Here is a 19,454-nt window from a genome sequence, read left to right as displayed (position 1 = left end):
ACCCACACAAACATGCACAATCACACAGACACTCACTCACACAGACTCACACACACTAACTCACACCCACACAAACACTCACTCACACACACACTCACACCCACACAAACATGCACAATCACACAGACACTCACTCACGCAGACTCACACACACTAACTCACACCAACCCACACACACACACACACACGCACACAGACACTCACTCACACACACAGTCACACCCACACACACTCTCTCTCACACACACACACACACACAGGTACTCACTCACATACACACTCACCATCACACACAGTCGATCTCACAAACACACACACACCCACATACACTCTCTCTCACACACACACACACTCATACACAGGCACTCACACATACAAATGTACACACACAAGCACACTCACACATACAGGCACTCACACACACACACTCACACCGTCTCACACACACAGACACACATACACATACACACTCACAATCACACACAGTCGCTCTCACAAGCACACACACACCCACACACACAGTCACACACATACCCACACACACCAAAACACACAATCACACCCACACAGACACTCACTCACACACTAAGTCACACCCTCCCCCACTTACACACAGGCACACACACACACACACACACTCACACCCACATACACTCTCTCACACACACACACTCATACACAGACACACACACACACATACACACTCACAATCACACACAGTCACTCTCACACGCACGCACACACCCACACACACAGTCACACACACCAAAACACACAATCACACCCACACAGACGCTCACTCACACCCTTCCCCCCCCACACACACAGGCACTCACACACACACACACATATACACACTCACAATCACACACAGTCGCTCTCACATGCGTGTGCACACACACACACTCACACACACTCACTCACACACATATATGCACACAGACACACAGACACTCTCACACACACAGGCATTCACACACACACAGGCACTCACACCCACACACACTCACACACACACACCCACACACACAATCACACCCACCCACACAGACACTCACTCACACACGCAGTCACACCCTCCCCCCCCACACACAAGCACCCACACACTCACACCCGCACACACTCTCTCACACACACACTCATACACAGACACACACACACACACACACGCATATGCACTCATAATCACATACAGTCGTTCTCACACACACACACACACACACACACACACACAGTCACACACACCAAAACACACAATCACACCCACACAAACACTCACACACACGGTCACACTCCCCCCACACACATACACACACACACATATACACACAATCACACACAGTCACTCTCACATGCATGCGCACACACACACACACACACACCCACACAAACTCTCTCACACACACACACATGTATGCACACAGACACATACGCACACATACACTCACCCACAGGCACTCACACACACACACACACACACACACACAGTCACACACACACCCACACACACCAAAACACACAATCACACCCACACAGATGTTCACTCACACACACAGTCACAGCCCCCCCTGCCACCACACACACACAGAGGCACTCACACACAAACACACACATATACATATTCACAATCACACAGAGTCGCTCTCACATGTGCGCGCACACACACACACACCCACTCACACTCTCTCTCACACACACACATGCATGCTCATACACAGGCACTCACACACACACATATATGCACACAGACACACACACACACACTCACATAGGCACTCACACACACACACATATACACACACACATACACACAGTCACATACACACCCACACACACCAAAACACACAATCACACCCACACAGACACTCACTCACACACACAATCACACCCCTCCCAACTCACACACACACACACACACACACACACAGAGTTACACCCACACACACTCTCACATGCACACACACACATGCACACACACACACAGGCACTCACACACACACACACATATACACACTCACAATCACACAGTCGCTCTCATATGCACACTCACACACTCACTCACATACTCACCCACACACATACACACACTCACCCACACATTCACTCACTCACTCACACACATGCACACACACACACACACACACACACACATCCACACACACATTCACACCCACACACACACACATTCACAGACACTCACGCACACACCTTCTCAAACATACACATAGATACACATACACAATCACTCACTCTCTCTCTCTCTCTCTCTCTCACACACACTCACACACAAACACAATGCAAGGGGGCAAAGGATGTTTTCTAGCATATCTCAAAAGTCTCAGTCATTCAAAATCAGCCCAGTCTCTCCCTCCCTGTAAAATCCTCTCAGATATCACTGTGCACAGGAGTATGATGGAACCACACAGTTATGGTACTGGTAGAGGGCAGGAACAGGCTGTGTGATAGGTACTGGGCAAGTGGTGAGGTCAATACAATGATATTAGTTTCCTGCTGGTAGAAAGTTCATTAAGAACTTTCATCACTAAGACACAGGAACCTGTGGAAGTAAATTACCATGTGTTTTTAAAAATGAATCATGAGACATTTACAGAGCAGAGATTTGGGTCCCATTTTAATCCAAGCAAGAGAGACAAAGTGTGTGTATGTGTGTGTGTGTGAGTGTGTGTGTGTGAGAGAGAGAAAGTGCGTGTGTGTGTGAGTGTGTGTGTGTGTGAGTGTGTGAGTGTGTGTGTGTGAGAGAGAGAAAGTGCGTGTGTGTGTGAGTGTGTGTGTGTGAGTGTGTGTGTGAGAGAGAGAGAGATAGAACGTGCGTGTGTGTGTGTGCATGTATGAGAGAGAGTGTGTGTGTGAAAGAGAGACAGAGTGTGTGTGAGGGAGATAGAGCAAGTGTGTGTGTGTGTGTGAGTGTGTGTGCATGTGTGAGAGAGAGTGTGTGTGTGAGAGAGAGAGAGACAGGGTGTGTGTGTGAGGAAGATAGAGCAAGTGTGTGTGTGTGTGTGTGTGACTGTATGTGTGTGTGAGAGAGAGAGACAGGGTGTGTGTGAGGAAGATAGAGCAAGTGTGTGTGTGTGTGTGACTGTATGTGTGTGTGAGAGAGAGAGACTGTGTGTGAGTGTGTGTGAGAGAGAGAGAGGGACTGTGTGTGTGTGTGAGTGTGTGTGTGCGAGTGTGTGTGTGTGTGTGTGTGCGAGTGTGTGTGTGTGTGTGTGCGAGTGTGTGAGTGTGTGTGTGTGTGTGTGAGTGTGTGTGTGTGTGTGTGTGCGAGTGTGTGTGTGTGTGTGTGTGCGAGTGTGTGAGTGTGTGTGTGTGTGTGAGTGTGTGGTGTGTGTATATTTGTGTTGCTGCAGCCAGATTCGGCCACAGGGAGTGGGTGGGATTGTTAATCTGGAAGAAGGGGATCCAATGAGCTGAAAAACTTTAGCCACAACAGTGTATAGATGGAGGAGGTCTGTCAGCCCATCTACCTTATTCTAACCCACAAATTCTCCATCAAAGAATCCAAGAGCTGTTCGAATGATTCCTCGTTTTGCCTACACAATGTTACTTGTTCCTACATTCCAGGTACTAATCACAATTTATGATGAAGCGCTTTATTCTCTCAGTCCTGACCCTCCCTTTCTGTAGCTTGTACCTTGTGTTCCTTTCCCCTGCAGTCCGGGTCCCCCTGGACAGTGGCCTTAGCAAGTGTCTCCAGCCATTCCTGCAGACCCAGCCCTGTGATACAGGGAACCAGCCTCCTTGTGCTTCACTGGATTGAGTAGATGGGCCTCTATCCTCAGCAGTGAAGAAGAATGAGAGGGCATCTCAGTGAAGTTTAGAATACTCTTTGAAGGCACAACAGGATAGATGCCGGAAGGCCATTTCCTCTGGCTGGAGAGTCTAGAACTGGGACACTCCCTCCACCACCGACGCACAGGGGCAGCAGTGTGTGTACCATCTACAAGATGCACTGCAGCAACTCACCAAGGCTCCTTCGACAGCACCTTCCAAACCCACAACCACTACCATCTAGAAGGACAAGGGGAGCAGACACATGGGAACACCACCACCTGCAAGATCCCCTCCAAGCCACTCACCACCCTGACTTGGAAATATATCGGCCGTTCCTTCACTGTCGCTGGGTCAAAATCCTGGAACTCCCTCCCTAACAGCGCTGTGGGTGTACCTACACCACAGGGACTGCAGCAGCTCAAGAAGGCGGCTCACCCCCACCTTCTCAAGGGGGCAATTAGGGATGGGCAATAAATGCTGGCCCCAGCCAGCCAAGTCCACATCCCGCGAACGAATAAAAGAATAATAATAATAATCACAGAATAAGGGGTCGGCCATCTTGGACTGAGATGAGGAGAAATTTCTTCCCTCAGAGGGTGGCGAATCTTTGGCGTTCTCTACACCAAGGGGGCTGTGGATGCTCAGTCATTGAGTCTATTCAAGATGGAGATCGATGACATCTTTCAGCGTGAAGGGTATCAAAGGAGAAAGAGGGGGAAGTGGAGCGAGGCAGATCAGCCGTGGTCCGATTGAACGCTGGAAGGGGCTGAAAGGGCCGAATGGCCTCCTCCTGCCCCTTTTTTTCCCCCGTGTTCCTCTGGAACTTGCACTTACCGATGGCGCAGTAACCAGGACCAAGCGCAGGGCTCACGGTACGGCCTGAATATTGCACCCTACAACCTCCAGGAATATTGAGTCCAGGGAGCGCCGCAGCCCCCCACTATATTCATGCAACAAAGAAAAACCCCATCAGAAATGGGAGCAGGAGGAGGCCATTCAGCCCTTCCAGCCCATTCCCGCCATTCAGTGAGATCATGGCTGATGTTCTACTTTCCTGCACTATCCCCCTATCCCTTAATATTTTTAAGACGTAGAAATCTATCGATCTCAGTCTCGAACACACCCAATGACTGAGCCTCCTGAGCCCTCTGGGGGGGTAGAGAATTCCCAAAGATTCACCAACCCTCTGAGTGAAGAAATTCCTCCTCATCTCAGTCCCAAATGGCCCTCTCCTTATTCTGAGACTGTGTCCCCTGGTTCTAGACCACCCACCACCCTCAGCCGGGGGGGGGGAACATCTTCCCTGCGTCTCCCCTGTCGAGCCCTATAAGAATTTTGTAGGCTTGAATGAGATCACCTCTCATTCTTCTAAACTCCGGGGGGCAAAAGGCCCGGTCTATTTAATCTTCCCTCACAGGACAACCCCTCCATCCCAGGAGTTAGTCCGTTGAACCTTCATCGCGCTCCCTCTCCGGCCAGTGTGCCTTCCCTTGGGTGAAGAGGTCGAAACTGCGCACAGCGCTCCAGGTGTGGTCTCACCAAGGCGCTACATAAATGCGGCAAGGGCAAAAGTTCACCAATCCTCCGGCGTCGCTGGTTGCCCTGCTCTCCATCACGGGGAAGTGTTTTTTTTTTGTGGGGGTCGGGGGTGGGGGTTGCACGGGGGTGATGTGGTTTGACGGCTGCTTTTTGCGTAGCAACGTTGGCCCTTTCCCAGTGACGTGCAGTGAGCTGGCAGGGTGAGGTTACAAAAGGTGCCCGGTAAATTCAAAATGCTGGCGTCGCCGTCAATTGATCACCTCCCCAAGCGACAGACCGATCCTTAGCGTTGCTGAGAAAAGAGACATGTCGGAGCTTTTCATCTTGCACTCATCAGGACACTTCGCAAGAGTACCAATATAAAAGGAAAACAACAATTTATACTGCATGTGAAGAGAGTGTTGATTGGTTGGCACTCTCTTCACATACAGTAAGAATTCTCTTTTTTCAGTGATACTCAAGTTCTGTACTGCCAAACGACTATTTGATCTAATCTTTCCCCCTTCAGGCAAATACCCAACACTTCTGACACCATGTCTTAATGAGAGTACTCTGTAACAAAAGTTTCTATAGCGCCATCATGGTGGCAAATGTTACTGTCATTTCAGAGACCCCCCCCAAGTCACACACCATGTTGAACTGCACTCAAGAAGCTCAACGCCATCCAGGACAAAGCAGCCTGCATCACTGGCACCCCACCCTCCACCTTCAACATTCACTTCCTCCACCATCATCAACAGCCTGGGGGTTACCATTGACCAGAAACTGAACTGGACCAGCCCTATAAATACTGTGGCTACACGAGGAGGTCAGAGGCTGGGAAATCTGTGGAGAGTAACTCACCTCCTGACTCCCCAAAGCCTGTCCACCATCCACAAAGCACAAGTCAGGAGTGTGATGGAATACTCCCCACTTGCCTGGATGAGTGCAGCTCCCACAACACTCAAGAAGCTCAACACCATTCAGGGCAAAGCTTGATTGGCACCACATCCAACGCCTTCAACATTCACTCCCTCCACCAGCGATGCACAGTAGCAGCAGTGTGTGTACCATCTACAAGATGCACTGCAGCAACTCACCAAGTCTCCTTGGACAGTACCTTCCAAACCCAAGGCCTCTACCACCTAGAAGGACAAGGGCAGCAGACACACGGGAACACCACCACCTGCAAGTTCCTCTCCAAGCCACTCACCATCCTGACTTGGAAATATATCAGCTGTTCCTTCACTGTCGCTGGGTCAAAATCCTGGAACTCCCTCCCTAACAGCACTGTGGGTGTACCTACACCACAGGGACTGCAGCGGCTCAAGAAGGTGGCTCACTCCCACCTTCTCAAAGGGCAATTAGGGATGGGCAATAAACTCTGGGCCAAGCCAGCAACGCCCACATCTCATGAACGAATCATAAAAAAACATCATCCTTCCAACGCCAGGGCATGATTTGCTGGCACCCCTGCCAGTCAGGGAATGATCTACATCCACTGGTTGCCTGTCACATCTTGGCTGGAATCACATTGAAAAACTGGCATTTGCCCTCCTGCCAGGCAGAAAGGTTGTGGGGGGGGGGGAGCTCGGGTGGGCCACGCCCCCTCAAACCCAGCACCCACCGAGGTAACAGCAGCTCGATCCGGAATTCAGGCTATCCCCCCACTTTCCCATCCGCAAAGGTAAAGCGGATGGATATTGGGAAGCCCGGTAAACAGCTAAACGGACCGGGGCAATGTCCAGCGGGAGCGAATGGACAGCTGTGGTCACAGCCTCGTCTCTGGATAAACAGGCGTAAACAGGTAAACTGTCACAGCAGTTAAGCCAATATCAGAAGATATGCAACCAGCATATGGCGTACCTTGGCACCACCGCTTTGCAAACCCAACGCTGAACCAATTATTTGATGACTTGAGAGTTTAACCCGGCTGCTTGGTTTACAGGCGGAGGTATCTTGTCCACGTCCTGGGTTACATATTCCACAGGCAACGCTTGGGTGAGTGTCAAGTCCACTTACAAAGGAAAATTCTGACCATTCAGCTGCACGAGCCATCGCAGCTGCTAAAGCGAGTCTCGAGTTTCAACCCCTTCACTTCAGAAGGAAGGAATTCAAAGCAACGTGCCCGCAATGGTATCTCACAGAGGTTGATTTGAAATCTCATCTGTAAGTATCCTTTTCCTTTATCTGCATTTTAATCTTTGTATCTGCGGGTTAGTCAATGACTTCCTTACTTTTAGTTAGGTAACTTTTCAGTAGTGGTTTTGTAATAAACTAACCTTTACCTTGCTGAGGACTAAAGCTCGTCTGCTGGGTTATTTTTGCATTGAACCACTCGTAAACCAAAAGGGGGCTACACACACATTACACTTGGATGGGATTCCCTTGCGCTAACGGAACGGTGACTGCTATCTATGCCCGGGCACTCCACAGTGACAAAGACAGAGCCAGCACCAAAGCGCCATCTAGAACCCTTTAACAAAAAACAGAAAATGCTGGGAAAACTCAGCAGGTCTGGCAGCATCTGCGGAGAGGGGAAGAAAAAACAGAGTTAACGTTTCGAGTCCGTGTGAAGGACTCGAAACGTTAACTCTTGTTTTCTTTTCTCTCCACAGATGCTGTTAGACCGGCTGGGTTTTTCCATTTTTTGCTTCGGATTTCCAGCGTCCGCAGTATTTTGCTTTTATCTAGGATCCTCTCGTTTCCCCCCCTCCGTCAAGAATCATGCTCGCAACCCTGTCACAACTTTTAATATTATCGATTCTTATAACAGACTGTGACCTCCTGCTAAGAATGAACTTTAAAGGACGTGGCTCCCAAAAGCCCTATGACCCCTTGTGGATTCGAGCGCAGTCAGCTGGATGGGAGATCCAGACCGCGTTCACCCTGAAGGAGGATCACTCGAAAAGGACACTCGAAATTCAACAAGCTCCGAGAGGAGTATGGGGCCTCCTGTGAAAACTCAGGAGTCTTTTGATTCCGACTTCTTCTTCTTGTTCTCCGAGAGAGAGAGAGAGACTGCAATTTAATTAACGTTGTCGCTATTGTGGAATGACAGCTCACGCAAATGTACCTATCAGTCATTATTTTTGTGTTTTCGAACTGTATATGGGAGGCTGTAAGAAACCATCTTACGTGGCAAATGTGAGAGGCAATGCCAGCCACACAACGCTCAGATTAACCAGCCATGAGCCACACATGAGAGCTGGGATTCCTTGTCATTGGGGAGGGGTTACAGAGTAAGACATCCGGAATATCACCCCTGGTCTGCTGAGAAGAAACCAGGCAATCTTCAAATGATAGTACCTGCATGTTCCAGCAAGGAAAGCCACCATTTCTCTCTCTCTCTCTCTGCCTCTGCTCCACCTGTCAAGTCCACCTACAAAGGAAAATTCTGACCATTCAGCTGCACAAGCCATCGCAGCTGCTAAAGCGAACCTCGAGTTTAAACCCCTTCACTTCAGAAGGAAGGAATTCAAAGCAACGTGCCCGCAATGGTATCTCACAGAGGTTGATTTGAAATCTCATCTTTAAGTATCCTTTTCCTTTATCTGCATTTTAACCTTTGTATCTGTAGGTTAGTTAATGACTTCCTTACTTTTAGTTAGGTAACTTTTCAGCAGTGGTTTTGTAATAAACTAATCTTTACCTTGCTGAGGACTAAAGTTCGTCTGCTGGGTTATTTTTACATTGAACCACTCGTAAACCAAAAGGGGGCTACACACACACACACACACACACGCACATGCACGCACACATGCACGCACACACGCGCACACACACACACACGCAAATTCTTAGCTCACGGACCACTTTAAGGAAACGTTTTTTACATGGTCGCAACACACCCTGAAGGGATTGCATTCTAGTGAGAGCACACCTCCCACACAGATCGACACTGCAAAGCGAGCCTCTGGATTCTCCAAACTAGATGCCCAATTTCTAAACCATTCCAAGCTCGACTCCATTGTGAAGTGTCAGGCCCAACTCTTGCTGCACGTGGATCCTTCCGCGCCACCCCTTGACCAGCCGCGCTCCCTACTGATTTTGTACGCTGTACCCAGTACGCCAATATGGTCAGTGCCTGTAGAGCCTGTTACCTGTAATTGAGTTTGTGCGCAGGTAGACTGCACACGGGTTGTGCCCACCCCGGACCTGAGCGTGCCTCTTGAGGTAACGAAATTCCCGACCTGTGGGAGGCTGGAATGCTTGACTTCCGGTTGGCACTGGGGGAGTGGACTGTGGGCAGAACCAAGCCAGGCAGGGGGTTCCACCCTGTTTGTTATCAAGGAGGGTAGGTTCATGAGCAGACCTTGGGCCTTCGCCAGCCTATGTTGAGGAGGAATATCCGGGGGTGGGGGGGTTGGGTCTGCGGGATGGTGTGGGAGCGGGGAGGGAGCTCCTGGACTACCGTTGGGGGTCCTGTCCCAGGGAGCCGAATTCTCACCAGCCAGCGCCATTCCGCAGAGCCCCTTCAGAGGTCCTGGACGTGCCCGAGCAGAACGGTAACCCATTCTAGAGCATTGCTGACATTCCCACCACCCCCCACCCCCCTCAATTGGCCTGTTGACTCCAGTGGGGAGGCAGAAGATGAAAGGTCGATACCTTGCGGCTCATGGCGCCAAGCCAGCTGGCAATCCAGAGGGGGCATCATGAAATGCAAGGCTGGCCATGCGAATTGGAGGAGGGTGGGCAGGGTGGTGGTTGGCAGAGGCTGGCACAGGACAGACGGGGGAGCGGAGTGGCCCTGCCTCCGGGTGGGCAGCGCGGGCACTCTTAGAACCTAGGACGGAGATTACTTATTCATGGCCCGTCTCGCGGCGCAAGCCGGCAGGGAAATCGCCCTCCCCGCTGTTACCTCATGGGCTCAAAGGTCAAGGTGTCACATTTAAAGGTCAACTTCCCTCCTTTCCCGCCACCCCCCCACCCCCCCCTGTAGCCTGCCTCCCAAGTCCAGCCTCCGCTCCAACCCTACCTGAAACCACCCCCCCAACATCCCAGCCACCCATGCAACGTGTGCTACCAGCGCCCGATGTCAGCGAGTCACGAGCGGTCCCTCAAGAAGGCGAAGGCAGTGTCTCCTGACCTCAAAGCCGCGTAAAGAGTGAAGCCCGCCCGGGTGCGCCACACTTGTAGGCCTATAGCGGACGCTCTAACTTCCCGCCGGCGGGGAGCTTAACCTGGAAGGAGGACCTCGATTCGGGCCAGGGGAGCCTTTATAGGGGCATGCGCGACAGGCTAACACGTGCAGATAGGGCTTCCCGACGTGGTTCTCCGGGAAGCTCACCCCCACCCCTCCTTGATCGTGACAAGAGCAGAAGTCCTACTGCTCATCCCCGCATTCATCGGGAAAGCAATTCCCCCATGCCCACCTACCACCCCCACCCGCCACGCTTGCTACTGCTGGGTGGGACCGGGAGCTCCCGCTACTTATGAGCCTGTACATTGCTACACCATAACCAAACTCATTGTGCCTGCTTGTGGGTGTGGGCGTGGGTGTGCGTGGTGGAGACTGTCATTCTGGGCACCCTGTAACACACCGCCCCCGAATGACAATGCGGCTTTGTTTTGTTGGCATGTTGATAAATACTAGCACACCATGCCCACCGTGGCTTGAAAGTCAATTAACTGGCTGATTTGCAAATCAATTAAAACATCAGATTGATTATAATGAACTCCAGGAAAACAGGCTCTGCCATACGCCAACTCTCAACAAATGAATACTGATTGCTCTTGCCGTTTATAGCAACCAGCTGCAACCAGCATCTACACAAAGCAAACCCGCAGCTAGGAGCAAGGTTACTTCAACCCAGAGAGATAAAACATTCATCACTGTTCAGATTCTATTACATAACATCCAGCTTCAAGTTAACAGGCAGCAACAACAGTGAGGCGTCGCTTGCAATGGAACCTGCATTAGCCGCCATGTTGCATGTCCTCCTCCAAACCACCCCTCCCTGTTAATGGGGCGTAGACTTGATTGTCGGGCTACGTCGGTGGAAGGCATTTTTTTTTGAATTAAGTGCCTTGAGCACGTATAAATAGGGGGTGGCTGGGACACTGGGTTGAGACTGAGCAATGTCAATAAACTCCCTCTGTAAAGCTCTGTGCCTTGGTTTCGACATCGCAACTTGTCTTGGGTCCTACTAACGTTCCCCTGCCCCACCTTAGCCTCTCACGGCCTGTAGAGCAACAGGAGATCATTTTGATCTTATACGTACAGGACAACAGTCGCACAGGGCCAACAGGATAACAGAAGTATTATGCAGCTTCGTTCACTAAGAGTCGAGGGAGGGAGCATCAGTAATAATGGAAAGGGTGCTTTGAGAGAATGTCTCCGATCAGGATTTACGGGGCTGCGGGTGATGGTGGTTCCATTACACGCCGACGTGACTTTCAATCAACGAAACAAAAACTGGCTGAGCCTCGTGTGAGGCACCCGCTTCTCCCAGCATCCGAAGAAAAATCTCAAATTACATCCTGGCTCCACCAGCAACCACAACCCCCACCCCCGCCCCACAACATCCCCCCCTCGCCTTCCCGCACGCTGACCCATCTCTCAGCTCGACAAGGGTAAAGGAAATGCCCGGTACTCACGGTAGTTACAGATGGTGCCCCCGAAAGATGTCATGCTGCAGTCGCAGGTGTACCCGTCCCACTGCTGGATGCAGGCACCCTGGTTGGCACAGGAGTCCTCCTGGCACGTGGTGCTGGGGCCTAGGGAAAAACGCAGAACCACAGCTGGAGATTCGTGGCCACGGCACAGGAGAGTGTCACCCTTTCCCAGCCCCGCGTCAACGCTTATTAATTGAATCCTACCAGGCCGCACTTAATATTTTTAATTTTACGTAATTATATCATTGTATAAAAATAATAATAATTATAGACACAAAAGGAAATAGAAGCAGGAGCAAATCACTAGGCCCTTCGAGCCTGCTCCGCCATTCAATATGATCATGGCTGACCCTCTACCTCAACATCATACTCCCGCTCTCTCTCCATATCCCTTGATGCTTTTAGAGTCCAGGAATCTATCTATTTCCTTCTTAAATATATTCGGTGACTTGGCCTCCACAGGCCTCTGTGGTAGAGAATTCCACAGGTTCACCACCCTCTGAGTGAAGAAGTGTCTCCTCATCTCAACCCTAAATGGCCGACCCCGTATCCTGAGACTGTGACCCCCTTGTTCTAGACCCCCGAGCCAGAGGAAACATCATCTCTGCATCCAGTCTGTCCATTCCTGTCGGAATTTTATACGTTTCAATGAGAAACTTTCCCCTTTCATTTTTCTAAACTCCAGTGAATAGAGGCCTAGTCGGCCCAATCTCTCCTCATACGACAATCCTGCCATCCCAGGAATCAGTCTGGTGAACCTTTGCTGCACTCCCTCTATGGCAAATATATCCTTGCTTAGGTAAGGAGACCAAAACTGCACACAATACCCCAGGTGTGGTCTCACCAAGACCCTGTACAGCTGCAGTAAGACATCCTTGTTCCTGTACTCAAGTCCTTTCGCAATGAAGGCCAACATACCATTTGCCTTCTTAACTGCTTGCTATAGTGTAGTGTACTGTGGTGTCCGTAGGCATCTATGGGCATTTGAAGGAACACAATTCTGCTCATCTGATGTTGAAGCCCTCATTCTATGCCCCAAGACTTGACTTTTCCAATGCTCTTTGACTGTCTCCTACTTTCCACACTCCTGTGAAGATGGATGTTATTTTTAAAAATGTTTTTGGAAAAATGATGCTATTCTGTAAAGAAGGGTGTGTGCGTGTGTGTGTGAGAGAGTGTGTGTATGTGTGAGTGTGTGTGTGTGTTTGTGTGTGTGAATGTGTGTGTATGTGTGTGTGTTTGTGTGTGTGAGTGTGTGTGTGTCCATTTGTAATTAAACTGGAGGAAGGTTAGTAAAGGCAGCTTGTCTGTGCGAACTGACAGATGAAAAGTAAATGGGCTAGATACGTGCATTTGTAATGCGAGGCTATGGTGAAGTTGGAATTAAGAGTAAAAAAGTTGCGTTTTAAAATTTGCATTAGGTAATAGGTAGGGACTTGACTTTTCAGCTGCTAAATTTCAAAGGGAATTTAAGGGACTTTTACAACTTACAAAGGTTTCATAAGTCAACAAGGGAGGCAATGAAAGATTTTTATATTTTGGAAAAGTTGGGTTCAAAAAGGTGCTTAGGACAATGGAATTCACGACGAGAGGGAAAAGGACATTTCAGGAAAGATGTTTAGCTGGGTTGAAGTGGCTGTGCGGGGGAGGTGTCCTGAGACCAGCTCTGTGCCAACAGATGCTGTGAATTTGAAGCAGCCATCTAGGTTCAAGCCAGAAAAGTCTTTGCTTTCAGAAAGTTGTCTGTTTCTGAACTTCCTTTAATTTGCCACAGCAGAGCGGAAGAGAGTGAGAAGTCATGTGGCAAACTTTGCTAAAATAGCCGCAGTTTTTGCCTTGGGTAATATTACTGGATTTTTATGGTTAAACATCAGTAAGGGAGCTGTTGTTAAGTAGTTTACTTGTGTGTTCTGACCAAATTGGTTTTCTTGGGGATTGTTTTGTAAGACTGTTTCAGCTGTATAATTTTAATCTTGTGCATTTCAGTTTTGTTTTCCTTCTTGGCAATAAATCTTTTAATTTTAAAATCCTAAAGGTCTTACTGGGATTCCATGCATCTGGGATCAGTAGTTTTCCCTTCGTTTTCAAAATACGAAAAAAAAATGGGTTATGATCGGTAAGACAAGTTTCCCTCTGGGATTTGGCTTGCTCAGCGATTAACATCAGCTGCGGCCTTGATATTCCATTAATTTGGGCCCATCCAAGACTCCTAACTCCTACCAAATCCCTATCACCCCACCGTGTTCACCTGCAACGCCTCGATTGTAAAATTCTTACTGCTGTGTTTAAATCCCTCTATGGCCTCACCCCACCCCCCCCACTCTTCCTTCCCTTCCCTTCCCTCCCCCCTCCCCACCCCAGGCCTCCCTACCTCTGTAAACTTTGCCTGCCCATCAACCCTCCTGCGTTCCTCCAATTCTGGCCCCTTCAGCATTCCCTGGCTTTAATCATTCCACCATTGGGCGGCCGGGGGCCTTCAGCTGCCTAGGGGGGGAGGCCCTAAGCTCTGGGATTCTCTCCCTAAACCTCTCCGCCTCTCTCTTCCCCCTATTAAGAAACTCCTTAAAACCGACTTTGTCGACCGAGCTTTTGGTCACCTGTCCCTGTATATCTCCTCACGTGGATCAAGTTTTGTTTGACTGCCCTCGTGTGAAGTACCTTGGGACATTTTACTGAGTTAAAGGCGCTTTATAATCATGAGTTATTATCGCCAGCGTCACTCACAAGAGTGTTGGGTTTGCTTTTGCCCAGTTTATCCCACTCCTCTGCTGAAAGTGCCAATTAATGTTGGGGTTGCTGCTTAGTAGATGCCAGGTGCCCTCCCGTACTTTGCCCGGTGGACCATTCGCTACATGGGATGGGTGGCATAGCGATGACGTCACTAGACCAGTAATCCAGAGGACCAGGCTAACGCTCCGGGGCCAGGGGTTCAAATCCCACCACGGCCGCTGGTGGAGTTTAAAGCCAATTCATCAAAAATCTGGAATTGGAAGCTAGTCTCGGTCATGGTGACCATGGCAACCACCATCGATTGGCGTAAATACCCCATCTGGTTCACCAATGTCCCCTTTAGGGGAAGGAAATCTGCCGTCCTTACCCGGTCTGGGCCTACACGTGACTCCAGGCCCCACAGCCACATGTGGTTGACTCATAACTGCCCCCCTGAAATGGCCGAGCGAGACACTCAGTTCAAGGGGCAATTAGGGATGGGCAACAAATGTTGGTCTTACCAGCATAAAAAGAAATAAAGAGACGAAGTGCTGATAAGGTGTATGATTGTAGCCCAAGGTCCAGCATTTAGTCCAACAACGGTTTTCCCTGGCAGAGGAGTAAGGAATCAACATTCTTATCCAATGCTCCTTTATGCCCTGGGGAATTTTCCCAATTTACACAGCTGCGAAAGTTCTAGGAATTTATTGAGAATAGACTGACGGTAAAGTTAATGAAAAGAGGAGCTTCCTGAATACTTATTTTAAGTATTGCTGAAAAAAAGGGACGTGTCGAAGCTTTTCATCTTGCACTCATCGGGACACTTTGCAAGAATGCCAATGTAAGGGGGGGAAAGAACAATTTATACTGCATGTGAGGAGAGTGCTGATTGGTCGGCAAGTGGACGTGATTCCACGATTGGACAACGTTTGCTAAATAGTCCTCAGTGTTCTGAGAATTACGCTGACGGCCAGTGTAGGATTGTCAGCCAGGCTCTCAGTGTGTGGCGCATTCGCGTGTGCTGGAAGCTCCCTATCTCAATACACGGGGCCCTGTTCTTTGCAGACAGCACGGACATGTACGCACATTGCGTCTGCTTCAGCTAAACAAAATAAGTGTCAGCCACTCACTGACCCATTCCTCAGTGCAATGCCTTGACCAATCAGGGCCAAGCTGCCTGGTTTAAATTTCAAACAATGGTTGGCAGTGAACCGTCACTGATGCGTTTTCCATGACAACGCTTCTACCAATCAGAGTCCACTTGTCAACCAATCAGCACTCTCCTCACATGCAGTATGAATTGTTGTTTTCCCCTTACATTGGTATTCTTACAAGGTGTCCTGGTGAGTGCAAGATGAAAAGATTCGACATGTCTCTTTTCTTCAGCAACACTCAAGTTGTGTACTACCGAGCGACTATTGAACACTCCTTTTCCTTTCTCTATTATGTCAAATTGTCTTTATAAAAATATTATCCTTTGTTTTTATTTCAACTTCTAGTTCGTATAAGCTCCAAACTTAGCTCTCACTGTGTTTCCGCTGCACTGTTATGTTCTGGTCACTAGGCAAGAGGTCAGTACAGTGCATTTGCCAACCTGCATCCACTAATCATATCTTTTGGACTGAGATTGCAAAAAATAAACTGGATTGTATTTCCCGGGATTTGGAAGTTTAACTAGTGACTTGATCGAGGCTTTCAAGGCGTCAAGGGAGACTGATAGGCTAGTTAGAGAGAAATTATTCCTCGCTGGTTGGGGAGATGATGAGGATTAGGGGGCAATCAGAGCCAGGCCTTTCACAGGAGTGAGATTAGGAAAAACTTCCACACACACACACACACACACAAAGGGTGGGAAAAGTTTGGAAACTCTCTTCCGCGAGCGGCAATCGATGATCGATCGTTAATTTTAAACCTGAGATTGATAGATTGTTGTTAGCCGAAAGGATTAAGGGATTATGGGGCAAACGTGGAGCTCAGTCACAGATCAGTCATGATCTCATTGAATGGTGGGGCGTGCTCATGGGGGCTGAGTGGCACCTCCCTCCTGTTTCGGTGTTCTGATCCTGACACAGCGTTTCCAACAGTGCTCTTTAAGGGTTATATTAAGGAAAGCCTTTGAACTATTCTTTCATCTCCGCCCTCCCCTGCCCTGCGTTCCCTTCTGACGCCGACCATTCTATCTTTTGGGGCCATCAGGACAGGCCCTCGTACCCAGGAGGATGATAGGCCCTGGGGACTCATACTGGCTGCTGGTTTCGGGGGTGTGTAGCGGAGGGGGTCATCGACCAGCCTTTCAACACCCTCGCATTAAGGAGGGAGTTAACAGGCAGCACAGAAATCATTCATTAACTTGACTTGCACATGCAGAATCGCAAAATGATCCAACCCGGGAGGAGGCCACTCAGCCCATCGTGCCTGTGCCAGCCTATTGAAAGAGAGCTATCCAATTAGTCCCACTCCTCCACCCCCCACCCCCCCACTCTTTCCCCCCTAGCCCTGCAAATTTTTTCCCTTCAGGTATTTATCCAATTCCCCCTTTGGCAAGTCCCTATTGAATCTGCTTCCGCCGCCCTTTCAGGCAGCGCCTTCCAGATCACAACAACTCGCTGTGTAAAAAAAAACATTCTCCTCATCTCCCCCTCCTCTGGTTTCTTTTACCGATTCCCTTCGATCTGTGTCCCCCTCTGGTTACCGACCCTCCTGCCGCTGGGAAACAGCTTCTCCTTATTTACTCTGTCAGAGCCCCTCGCGATTTTGAACGAGCGTGTAAACCCTCCTGTTAAGCTTTCCTGCAGTCTCTGCTGTTAAAGGAGTACCAACGCTTGCCCTCCAGTTCACCCGAATAACTGCAGGCCCTCATCCCTGTGGTCTCGTCTGCTCCCTCTCCAAAGTCTTACCATCCCTCCCAAAGCGTGGGGCCCAGGATTAGACGCAATACTTGGAGGAGGGAAAAAAATGGCAGGGATATGGAGAAAGAACCGGCGTGGGGGAGAGGTGGGGGTGGGGGAGAGAGAGTCTAACCTGCCTCCTCTTCGAAAGAGGACTGAATGGGCCGAATGGCCTCCAGATGTGCTGTACTACTTTATGGTTCCCTGAAACCTCAGGCTTCTTCTGAACCCCAACATCTGATGCAAAACCTGGACGCAGAGGGTCACCTTTCGAACTGTGGGCCTACTTCGGCGATATCTGTTGGCCCAGCTCTGTTCTCTCACATCGGGCATAGCCTAGGGCTGTCAACTGTGACTAAATGTATTCCTGGGGGGTTCCATCACATGACTTGCCCTCCCCCCCCACCCCCGCACTCCAGCCATTAGTCGGCCAACGCGTCCATCCTTGTGACGTACGGCCTTCCTACGCCAATCGGAGAGCAAAATGGCTCATGACCCAATTGGATGATGCTTGACTATCAGCCAAAACAGCCATCCCCAACCCCCCTCCCCATTTTCAATACTTTTATATCTGGTAAAGAGAAATGTTCAAAGAAAATGACTAAAAAAAAAAACCCCAATCTTTTTTTAATGCCCCCGCTGGTTTTTCTCCAGGGTCGCATCTTCAATCCCTGGAGACTCCAGGGGCGTTAGCAACCCTAGGTGTAGCCTGTGCCCCCCAAGGCTTGGCATCATTGGTGCTCGCTCGCCAACAGGTAGGCGGGCTTTCAGACCCCACCTCCCTACCCCAATCCCTTCAGACGCACCTCGAGATGCCCGTTGGCACCTCCGGTGGAAACAGCGCCAGCTGGGGTCCCGACCCCGCGGTGAAAGTCGCACCCAACAGAAAACAGTTGCGACAGAAAATTTGCCGTACCTCCACATCCTCGCTCGATCAGCCCGACGCGGTGGAGGGCATCAGCGATCAGGTCCGGCAGCCGTCCGTTCAGGTCAATGGACGCGAGGCAGCCCTGGAAGCCCTCTCGAGACGCAACCAGCTTGGGAAGGTTATTGAACATCCCCTTGCTCAGGCCGCCAACGTACAGCTCCCCTGGATCACAAGAGAGCAGAAGGAAAGTTAGCATAGGATCGACCAGCGGCAGGTCGAGCGACTGAATCAGACTGGCCGCAATTCCACATTTCCGGTATGGCTTCCGAGCCTGGCAATGCCACGCTGGGCAGCACCATGATGGCACCAATGACACAGAACAAAGGCAGAATTGGCATTTCTTTAATAGCTTTCGTGACCTCAGGATGTGACAAAGCATTTCACAGGCAATTAATCACTTATTGGAGTGTTGTCACTTTTATAATGTAGAAAGCGCAGTGTTAACAAGATCCAAACCAGCTGGTGAAGTAGATACCAAGACACAGAGCTTTCTTTATCGAGAGTTTCAGTCTCACGGGTCTCCTTGTACACACCCAGTGTCCCAGCTATCCCCTATGCATACGTGCATAAAGAGCATTAATACCCAGCACCTGTTTCTCTTAACCTCAACAATGTAATTGACTTAATATTGTAATTGACATTAATAGACATTAACAATATCATTGGCAAGACATTAACTTGCAGCAGCCAGTCTACGCACAGCAAACTTCCACAAAGCAATGTGACCATGACCAGATAACCTGTTTTTTAGTGATGTTGGTTGAGGGATAAATATTGGCCCCAGGGCACAGAGACAACACCTCCACTCTTCTTCAAAATAGCAGCCATAGGATCCTTTACATCTCCTTGAGAGGGCAAGACATGGCCTCGGTTTAATGTCTCGTACAAAAAACAGCATCTCTGACAGTGTAACATCCCCCCACCCCCAATAGTGCAGTGCTCCCTCAATAGTGCAGCATTTGCTCAGTACAGCAGCTGTTAACAAGATCCAAGCCAGTTAG

The 19,454-nt window shown here is 49.7% G+C and overlaps 1 protein-coding gene across 1 annotated transcript in view; it reads right to left on the bottom strand.

Annotated features, from left to right (window-relative positions):
- Window positions 1-19,454, bottom strand: part of nrxn2b (neurexin 2b) — a 1,731,499-nt gene that overhangs the window by 690,881 nt on the left and 1,021,164 nt on the right. Inside the window, exons 15-16 of the mRNA XM_078532738.1 lie at window positions 18,442-18,615; window positions 11,911-12,030 (exon numbers count right to left, since the gene is read on the bottom strand). Of these exons, the coding sequence (XP_078388864.1) occupies window positions 11,911-12,030; window positions 18,442-18,615 (294 nt within the window). The remainder of the gene's footprint in view (window positions 1-11,910; window positions 12,031-18,441; window positions 18,616-19,454) is intronic.

Source organism: Cetorhinus maximus, chromosome 31 (genome assembly GCF_964194155.1).
Source record: "Cetorhinus maximus chromosome 31, sCetMax3.hap1.1, whole genome shotgun sequence".
NCBI lineage: Eukaryota > Metazoa > Chordata > Chondrichthyes > Lamniformes > Cetorhinidae > Cetorhinus > Cetorhinus maximus.
The sequence above is the reverse complement of the archived record's forward strand: the minus strand, read 5'-3'. Positions and strand labels throughout refer to the sequence as shown.